Here is a 10536-nt window from a genome sequence, read left to right as displayed (position 1 = left end):
CTCCGTCAAGCCAAGCCGCCATGTTGACATCCCCTCCTGCCAGCCGCCATGCCACCGCCATGCCTACCAGCCAGCCACGCGGAGGGGATAAGCCTATATATTAGCTGGCCATTGTTAAACGTGGATTATTCTTGTTAAAACTTTCAAAATAAATAAGTGTGTCGTTACGCTGCAATTTTATTTTCTCCATTGCTTCACAAATCAGAAGCGGGATGAAACGACATCGGCCACAAGTTTATCGACTTCCTGACGAATCAATGTCGGAGGAAGATGAGGGTACTTCTTCACCGCCTGCACGGAAGCTGCTCAAGAATCTGCTGAAAAAAGAAGTAGTTAAGGCTTTACGCAACCTGGAAGATGACCCCCAAGCTCCAAATAAGTCAAAAGTCCATCGTGCTGCATCTTTAATCCCCGAATTTGACCCTGATAGTGAGGAATGCACGGTACAAGCATGGATTCGTAAAATTGACCAAATTGGGGAAATAAATGGATGGGACGATACAACTAAATCATTTTACCTACAAGATAAGCTGCGAGGTCAAGCAAAGAAGTGGTATAATCGTCTAGAGAACTACGATTACACGTGGGAACAATGGAAGGATATGCTATTGCGAGCATTTCCTCGATATCGCGATTATGGAAACATGCTTGAAGAATTACTACAAAGGAAAAAGCAACCTACAGAGACGATGACAAAATACTATCAAGATAAAATCGCCATGTGCTTCCGGTGCAAGTTATCCGATAGCGCCAGCGTTTCCTGTATCATTCGTGGTCTGCCACTATCGCTACAACCTAACGCTCGAGCCTTCCAATGCCACACGCCAGGAGAGCTTTACGAAGGATTTTTATGTGCACTTGACGACTACCGTACTTTACCTATCGACACAAGGTTTCATAAAAATTTGGTGAGTAGGCCATCTCACCTGGATAAAAAGTCAATGCCACCCAATGTCGAAACAGACCCGTGTCCGAGATGCAATAAAACTGGTCATTTACTGCGTGATTGCTGCCTACCTGACACACGTACATGTTATAAATGTGGAAATAAGGGACACATTGCTTCACGTTGTTCTACAATTGCCACGGAAAATAGAAGATCTATCTCAACCGACAACATAAAAGAAGTAAATGTACTACGCCCTTATAATGAAATATACAAAAAGGTCGTTAAAGTCGATGGCATCCACGTGAAAGCATACATTGATACCGGCAGTCAAGTTAACGTTTTAAACGATCAAGTATCGAACGCATTGTCATTGGATGTCAAACCGACGAGTGTCATTTTAAAAGGATTCTCCGGTGGACTCTCAACGAGTCGTGGAGAAGTCGAATTTCAATTAGAAATTGACGGTATAACCATGAAATGCCACGCCTACTTGTCTAGCATCAAAATGGCCGATGTTAATCTTATAATCGGCCAGCCTGTCATCAACAGCGAAGGTATGACATTGACAGTTAACAAAGGCCTTGTCGAATTTAATCGTACTCAAGATCCCAATCCCATTTGCGATATTGAGGCTATCGAAGACCATGATCGCTTTAAAGTCGTCACAGTCAACGAAGAGAGACTTCCACCTGGCTCTTCCATCATTCAAGTGCGGGTTCTCGGAAATAAGGTCGGCAACGATGCGGTTACACCGCCTCGGCATCATGAGCTGCAGGGAGTGGCCTACTCTCTTCCATCCACCCTGCTCACTGGTGAAGACGGGTACATCAAAGTCATCAACATGGGCTGCGAGGTTATCGTGTGGCCGCCGGGAGAGGTCCTAACCAGGGCTGAAAGCTGCCAGGAGTCTCCACTACAGCCAAATAGCCAGGTACTTACCCTTGCTTGCCATAGATTTGCCAATTATAATGCTAATAATAAAGCTTACTAGTGATCAGCCTATTTACCGCCAGCCTTATCGATTATCGCATAGCGAACAAGCAGTAGTTCAGTCTAAAGTGATTTATTAGATGCCGAGATTATCAAAGAGTCTGAATCTAGTTATGCATCTCCGGTCATTTTAGTCAAAAAGAAAAACGGTGACAGCAGGATGTGTGTTGATAACCGTGCCTTAAATGCTATTACCGTAAAAGATAGATTTCCATTGCCAAACATAGACGATCAGGTTTCGAAATTAGCGGGCCACAAATATTTTACGAGTTTAGATATGGTTCAAGGCCATCATCAATAATTACGTGTTAGTAATGAAGATACACACAACTGCATTCATAACACCTCAGGGTCATTTCGAGTACACTCGTATTCCATTCGGTTTAGCGAAACGCGCCATCCGTTTTTATGCGGTTGATAAATAAAATAGTTGAATCTGTAGGTAGAACTGAAAATAATAATGTTATAGTCGAGCCAATTTAATAGGCAACATTTGACGTCTATCAATTTTATCTTCAAAGAGAGGTAACCTGCTTTAAAACATCGATTAAAGTGAATTAATTGATACGGATTTGAAACATTTGTCAATCGAATTTATTAATTTATGATGATTTTTATTCACAAGTAATCAATGCATTCGATTCTAGATGTCAGATTTCGATTTTTAGAGTAACGTCTCTGGTATTTAAAAAGAAAGAAGGTTTATTGACACAAAATTATAGCGACGTCAGTTCTTCAATTCAGAAATTGTTTATTATGTTTAGAATGGTTTATCAGTAAAATGGCTCTACTATAAAAACAAACATGGTAAACGTGAAATTTTGGCATTTCTGGACGATTTACTCTTACCCTCGAATGACGTTATGTCAGGCTTAGACATTTTGCAAGCGGTACTTGTCAAACTTGTAGTAGAAAATTTAAAATTAAACATGAGTATTGAGTAAGTTTTCGTTCTTGCAAAATGAAATAACGTATTCAGGTCATAAAATATCGGCTAAGGGTATTCAACCGGGCGATTCAAAGTTGTCTCGTTTTCCAACACCGACCAATGTTCATAGTGTGCGTCAATAATTATCGGGTTGTGTAGTTATTTTCGTAAGTTTATTTACAATTTTGCTATCATTGCCCGCCCTTTAACCGATTTAACTAAAAAGAAAGCTTCGTGGATATGGAGTAGTGATCAAAACAATAGTTTCGAACAATTAAAAAAGTGTTTGTGTTCCGAGCCTGTGTTAGCTTTGTACGATCCTGTGCTTTGTGTGTAAATTAGGAATAGCAGATTGATGGTACGTTGCGACCCGTTTTATATTTTAGTAGGGTGACAAGTAAAGAGGAAAGCATGTATCATAGTTATGAACTTGAAACTCTTGCCGTTGTAGAATCCTTGCGTCGTTTTCGCGTATATGTGTAGTAGAAAAAAAGGTTAAGATTGTTACTGATTGTACAGCAGTCCGCGCTACGCTTACAAAACGTGACATTATACCACGTATCGCAAGGTGGTGGCTTTCTATACAAGATAACGATATAAGCGTAGAGTATAGGCCGGGGGAACGAATGAAACATGTAGATGCATTAAGTAGACATCCAGTAGACACTATGAACGTGAATCGTCTCGAAGTAGCGGATTGGTTTTATATGGTGCAATGTCAGGATACTAAAAGCGAGCGCTAGAATGAAACGTAACTTCGATAGGAAACGAAAATCCGCTCACATATATAAGAAGGGTGATTTATTGCTAACGCGTCAAGCACCTACTTGTTCAGCATCCAAAGTTAACACTAAACTTGACGACTTGCATTCCGGTCCTTATGTCGTAACGAAAGTATTGGGCAATGATAGGTACCAAATTAGAAGTATATAGGGTTTACGTGGGTATAAGAGTTTTAGTGGGTTAGTAGCTGCAGATTCGTTGAGGCCCTATAAAAGTATTGTTACAGTTTCTGATAGTGCTAGCAGTTCGGATGAGCAAATGGAAACCGAAGATCTTATTGATTTATTAGAGAGCTAATTATTTTTGTTGTTCCTGTGGGAACAACTGTTTCAGGATGGCCGAGTGTAACGGACAGTAATATGTGTTCTGTGGTAACGGACGTGACGTCGCCTGTCACCTCCGTCAAGCCAAGCCGCCATGTTGACATCCCCTCCTGCCAGCCGCCATGCCACCGCCATGCCTACCAGCCAGCCACGCGGAGGGGATAAGCCTATATATTAGCTGGCCATTGTTAAACGTGGATTATTCTTGTTAAAACTTTCAAAATAAATAAGTGTGTCGTTACGCTGCAATTTTATTTTCTCCATTGCTTCACAATTATAATATTTTATATGCTAAAAAATAAGCTATATGCTAGACAACAAATAAAAATGCTAAACAATGTAAAAATATGCTAAATTTAGCATAAATTATGCCAAATTGGCAACACTGCCCGAGACGTTACTCTAGAAATCGAAATCTGACATCAGTAATCGAATGCAGTGAATAAAAATCATCATAATAATAAATGCGTTGTGTTTTTTTATTATACTTGCCCTTTTTTTGCTCCTTAAATTTACGAAAGAAAGTATACTACTTTAAAAGGGATTCGCTTGATGAATTTTAAAATTGACATGTGTATCAAGTTCGAGCGACACATGTTTCTAGTCAGTATCGATTAATTCACTATAATCGATGTTTCACTTTCTAAGCAGGTTACCTCTCTTCGAAGATAAATTTGATAGACGTCAAAATTCAAATCAATGTTGCGTACCTACAAGTTGCGACTTGCGTATTTTGGCTGTTTGGGCGTTTGGCATGGTTTTAACAGTTGACTGTTGAAGATTATGAAAACAAAGAAAATAATAAGGTTGATGGTTCATAATAATTTCATATCGCCGATCTTCTCATTACAGAAAGTGCATATATTGCTATTAATTATGTTCAGTCTTGCAAGGTGTGAAGTGATTTATTGGTTTATTGTGGCCAAATCTTAATCTGTTGATTGTGATGATAAACTCACGACTAGTTACATCCAGCTCATCATACCAAGGTCTTCTCTGTAAATCTTCTTGAATATTTCCATACCATTTTCCTTTAAATTTCTGATCCTACTTCCAGAATTCTAACCACGTACTATTTAACGAGACATTTACATCGGAATACTCTACTCTACTACTACTACTCTTACTACTACTACTACTCTTTCAAATAAACTCACCCGCAATTTTTTACTTTTTGTCAAGGTGTACAAGTTTATAATATTATTCTAAAACGTTAGAAGTGAATTGTAAATCCTTTGAAATAAATGTATCTAAATCTAATTTACTTTTTGGTTCTTATTTGATTAACTTTTCATCTGGGATTGTTAATATATTATATAATATAAAAATTTGTGTGATTTATTGGTAGGTATACTATCTGCACACCTTACTCTTTCAAATAAAGAAATAAGTAATTACTTATGTATTCAAATTCACATTGGCGTCCATATATTCTGTGCCTCCAGTGAATAAGGGATTCTAATTCAACCAACTACTACTAGCTACTCCGTATGTCTTTTGGGTAGACGGAGGCAAATAGGATTTTTATTCCAACTTTATCATTTGATATTTTGAAAATGTACGTTCGTGTACGGTACATTTTCATACCGTCAGAGTCATTTTGCAGATTATAGTGGTGCAGCACTGAACACTGTCTATTAGGTGGCTGGTGCTGCTGACCGGGCCTTCAGTTCCGCTTTCCAGAATACCTTCACCCTTCTAGGTGCTACTACTACTGAAATAGCGGTACTCTATCGCGTCGTTCAGGTCTCTAACTGACAGGATTTCTCATATTATCGTAACAACCTCGCTCGTTCTAACGAGAACAAATTATCGCCAAGGAATTCTGCTGCAGGATAATGGCAAGAGAGATTATAAGCTTAACTATGCATTATTATGTTCAGGAATATGGTGGATTTTGAATACTATCGTCGTCTGAAAGTATCTCCTTTCGATAAACTTCATTAAGGATGCAGATCTGATCCCATCTTTGTTCCGTAGGAATGCTACGACAGTCTAAACGTTACACTGTACAAAGAAAATTGCCCTAAATATAGTCGGTTGTTCCAACATCCGTAATATGGCTAGCCTGCCTTGCTAGCCCTTGATTGTAACTGCTACCAATGGAGGCATTGCTCTTGTGTTGTCCACAGTTGTGCGAGTGCAAAAATGAAGAACTGAGCTCGTGGGGAGCTATGTCGAATGAATCTGTGTTAAGATTATGGCAGTATAGGACAGTTAGCTGTGGATGCGAAGACAGGACATTACTTTATTCATCCGTAAACACGCGAGGCAGCCACGGACAGCGATATAGCAAGAACTAAACTAGCAAAGTTTAGTTCGCTTACCAGACTTTGTCATGTTTTAAATGCAGTATATCCTCTGTATAGCATTGCATTTATGACTATTGATAAACTTAATTCACCCGTAAACACGAGAAGCAGGCACGGATAGCGATATAGCAAGAACTAAACCAGCAAAGTTTAGTTCGCTTACCAGACTTATATTTTAAAAGCCGTATAGTCTGTACATTTCATTTATTGCCCCCCCCCCCCCCTAAAAGCAAAGAAATGAGAAGTCATTTGGCGGAGCTTTCTCGTAAAGGGTAGGGGTTCCAAGTTTAAAGCAGATACGAATCTAACGCATTCTCATTTCAGTCACCTGTCGCACCCACTGCACTCACACCTTACGCTGGCTGCAGCGAGGCTCTCCGCGAAGCCTTCTTACGGAGAAACATCCCATCGGAAGCTGTCGAACTAATGTTGGCATCGCTTTCCAGTAACACTAAGAAGCAATATAACGTAACTTATAAACTATGGTGGCAATTTTGTCTAGATAGAAATATTTCCAATTTTGAAAGTACAGTAGCGACAGTTATATCGTTTTTAACAAATGAGTTTAACAAAGGGGCTTCATATGGTACTTTAAACTCGCACAGGTCTGCCTTGTCTTTAATCTTAGGAAATAATATCGGGTCGGATGAATGCATAAAACGACTCCTAAAGGGAGCATTCAAATTGAAACCCAGTAATCCTAAATACAATAATTATTCTTGGGACCCACAATTAGTTTTGAACCATATCTCAAGCTGGTTTCCTAATATAAACATTAATTTGGAGCAGTTGACTAAAAAAATAGTAATTTTACTTGCGCTGTGTACAGCACAGCGGGTCCAAACTTTATCCCTTATCAATCTTAATAATATTTATTTCTCAGACAGTGGAGCTAAGATTTTCATAACAGACTTGATAAAAACTTCGGCTCCGGGTAGAGATCAACCCCTTCTTATACTTCCATACTTTAAAGAAAATATAAGTATTTGTCCCGCTACTGCACTTTCTGATTATATCAATGTCACAAAACATTTGAGGAATGAGGAGGACAATAGATTAATACTAACTTTTAAAAAACCTAATAAACCCGCCACAACTCACACAATCAGTCGTTGGATCAAAAACGTGTTATCGGAAAGTGGTGTCAACATTTCAATATTTAGTTCACATAGCACAAGACACGCTTCAACATCTACTGCTTGTGCTAGTGGTGTATGCGTTGATAATATACGTAAAACTGCTGGCTGGACTAAACATTCCGAAACCTTTGCAAGGTTTTATAAACTTAATGTAGTTAATGAAAACGAATTTGCAGAATCAATTTTGCAAGAATAATGTTTGATTATATTTTTGTTAATATACAAAATAAAACTACGCCTAGCGCTTTTATCTGCAATCCGCCACCACTTGTCATCCCCTCTATTGGCGCTGTTTTAGTTTTTGTCTAACACGGCCTCTCCTGACTGGAGGACGTCCTCGTTCTCCTTTGTTTTATGCGGAGAAGTACAGGCTCCTCTCGAAGTGCCTGATGCAGGTTCAACAACAACGACTGGGTCATTTGTGGACTCCTCATCTTCAATACTGGCAGCATCTGGGAAGGATTAATGATAAGGTATTAGCAACTAATAAACATTACACTCCCCTTATAACAGGTAAGCGCAATACACAGAGAGGAAGCACTACGTTCGCTATCTCTGACACCAATGACAGTATAACATGGGCACAACGTTCGCGTATTATACTTTACGCATATAAAATAAAACGACCATATGACATAGGCACGACGTTAGCATATCATGAGTCCAAAACAAATGACGTATAACATAGGCACGACGTTAGCATATTATACGTTACGCATATAAAATAAAACGACCACATGACATAGGCACGACGTTAGCATATCATGAGTCCAAGACAAATGTATAACATAGGCACGACGTTAGCATATTATACATTACGCATATAAAATAAAACGACCACATGACATAGGCACGACGTTAGCTTATCATGAGTCCAAGACAATTGTATAGCATAGGCACGACGTTAGCATACTATACGTTACACATAGAAAATAAAACAACCACATGACATAGGCACGACGTTAGCTTATCATGAGTCCAAGGCAATTGTATAGCATAGGCACGACGTTAGCATACTATACGTTACACATAGAAAATAAAACAACCACATGACATAGGCACGACGTTAGCTTATCATGAGTCCAAGACAATTGTATAGCATAGGCACGACGTTAGCATACTATACGTTACACATCTATATATATAATAAAACTAAGTCGATAAAATGTGCGTGCCGATAAAACTTAAAAAGGAGTCCCGACACGATAAAGGGACTTATGTGGTGTGATAGCCCTTTATCCCCCCTCGAACAAGAAAGTTCCCGTTTTAATCTAAAGGGCATGTTTTTAAAGATATAAGGGACTTTCCGACCCTTCAACTTGGAAATTAAGTGCAGTGGCGCCATCTGTTATCGAATATTTGAACTTCGGAGACTATATTACACTCCAATAGACATAGTGTGTAGTCTCCATAGTTGTGAGCCATTGTAGCATGTGTAGTAGTGGCGCGAAATTTAAAATTCCAATTTCAATAAAATCTTAAATTTAAATTTTGTGTATTTATACGTCATTATTTAACGTATATTTTGGAGTTAAAGCGACATAATTTTAGTTATCCAAATTAATTCTCAAAATATTAAAAAATTTAGGTTTTTAAATTTCGCGCCTTTACTACATACGCTACGCTAGAAAGTTCCCGTTTTAATCTAAGGGCGTGTTTCTAAAGATATAAGGAACTTTCCAACCCTACATAGTGGCGCCATCTGTTATCGAATATTTGAACTTCATTCAGGACAACGATTGTTTGGGTTGCATTTCCAAAAGCGTTGCGAGCAAATTTCAATAAAGTCTTAAATTTAATTTGTTGCTATAATAAAGTTATTAAATTTTGTGTATTTGTACGTCATTAGCTAACTTATATTTTGGAGTTAAAGCGACATAATTTTAGTTATCCAAATTAGTTCTCAAAACCTTAAAAAATTTAGGTTTTAAAATTTCGCGCTTTTAGTACAAATGCTACCGCTATAGAACCTTTTATTATGGCGGACGATAGTGACCAGAATACTCTAGAAGGTGTGAGAGAGAAAATATTTTCAAATTTTCTCGAATATTCTAGAGCCTAGCTCTCTGAATATATAAGAGCCCGGTGTCGCTCACCAGAGTTAGTTTAATTTGAACAGCGAAACGAGCGATTTCAAAACGAAAATAAGAGAAGTTATCTGTGAGCCTTTATTTAGAAGTATCACGTGTGAGTATTTTTAATAGTGTGTTTAATTAACTCTCGATTTTGAAACGAAATAGAAATAAGTTATTTGTGGGTTTTTTTCGTGAAATTTCCCTATAATATTAACAACATGTAACCCATCAAACCCAAAACAGCTACAGCAAATTTGCTCTATGCTAACTTCATCCATGACATCCAGCTGATACTGCAGGAATGCCAGGACTTCATTAGGCACAAGCCTAGCGCTCATTGTTGCGAGCGATAACTTCGACAATAAAAAATATTAATTATTTCAGTACTAGCTGCTCCACGCGGTTTCAGCCCCGTGGCCGTGACTCCACTCCTGTTGGTCGTAGAGTGATGATATATAACCTATAGCCTTCCTCGATAAATGAGCTATCTAACACCGAAATAATTTTTCAAATCGGACCAGTAGTTTCCGAGATTAGCGCGTTCAAACAAACTCTTCAGTTTTATAATATTAGTATAGATTATTTAAATATAACATTGTTTATCTCACATTGCAGTAACAAAGATCTGTTCCTGGTAATTAAGACTGCATTATATTATATTAATTTAAATATTTTCTATTCATATCATTACATGCAATTTCCTTCATAAATAGAAAATCTATCCTCAAACAAGAACATGGTAACTGCTTTCCTGCTATATTATGTCACAGAATACATAATAGTAGCTAAACGCTACAGAACGGACACTCTCCACCTCCCGCCAAAATTAAACACTTACCTCACCCCGCACGATCAGCCTGAAAATGGTCCGTATTTGTCTGCAAGGACGATACGCAACGAATGATTTAATAGACTCGACATCGGTCTCATCGTGACGAGTATGTACATACATATTACACTGGTTATACAAATATACATTGGTTATACATAATATGATGATTTAAGATGTTCGTCATGTTTATCACAAGCTTCCGTTTCAATTGGATAATTGTTAAAAAGTTCGAGAATTGATAAGGGTAAGCAAGCAAGTATTCAGT

General features: G+C 38.2%; 1 protein-coding gene across 1 annotated transcript; it reads left to right on the top strand.

Annotated features, from left to right (window-relative positions):
• Positions 1 to 257: 257 nt before the first annotated feature.
• On the top strand, positions 258 to 4154 carry LOC149895168 (uncharacterized). The gene is made up of 2 exons (XM_090119170.1): positions 258 to 1820; positions 3924 to 4154. The coding sequence occupies exons 1-2, from the start codon at positions 258 to 260 to the stop codon at positions 3936 to 3938; spliced, it is 1578 nt and encodes a 525-aa protein (XP_089975296.1). The 3' UTR covers positions 3939 to 4154.
• The last annotated feature ends 6382 nt before the right edge of the window (positions 4155 to 10536 follow it).

Source organism: Colias eurytheme, chromosome 32, assembly GCF_061535395.1.
Source record: "Colias eurytheme isolate Ceu_HAF_F1 chromosome 32, ilColEury1 Martin Lab GWU primary, whole genome shotgun sequence".
NCBI lineage: Eukaryota > Metazoa > Arthropoda > Insecta > Lepidoptera > Pieridae > Colias > Colias eurytheme.
Note: the sequence above shows the minus strand (reverse complement) of the source record. Positions and strands in the feature narration are given on the sequence as shown.

Coding starts and splice junctions, on each gene's coding strand:
- LOC149895168 (XM_090119170.1), top strand. CDS start 258: ATGTCGGAGGAAGATGAGGGTACTTCTTCACCGCCTGCACGGAAGCTG.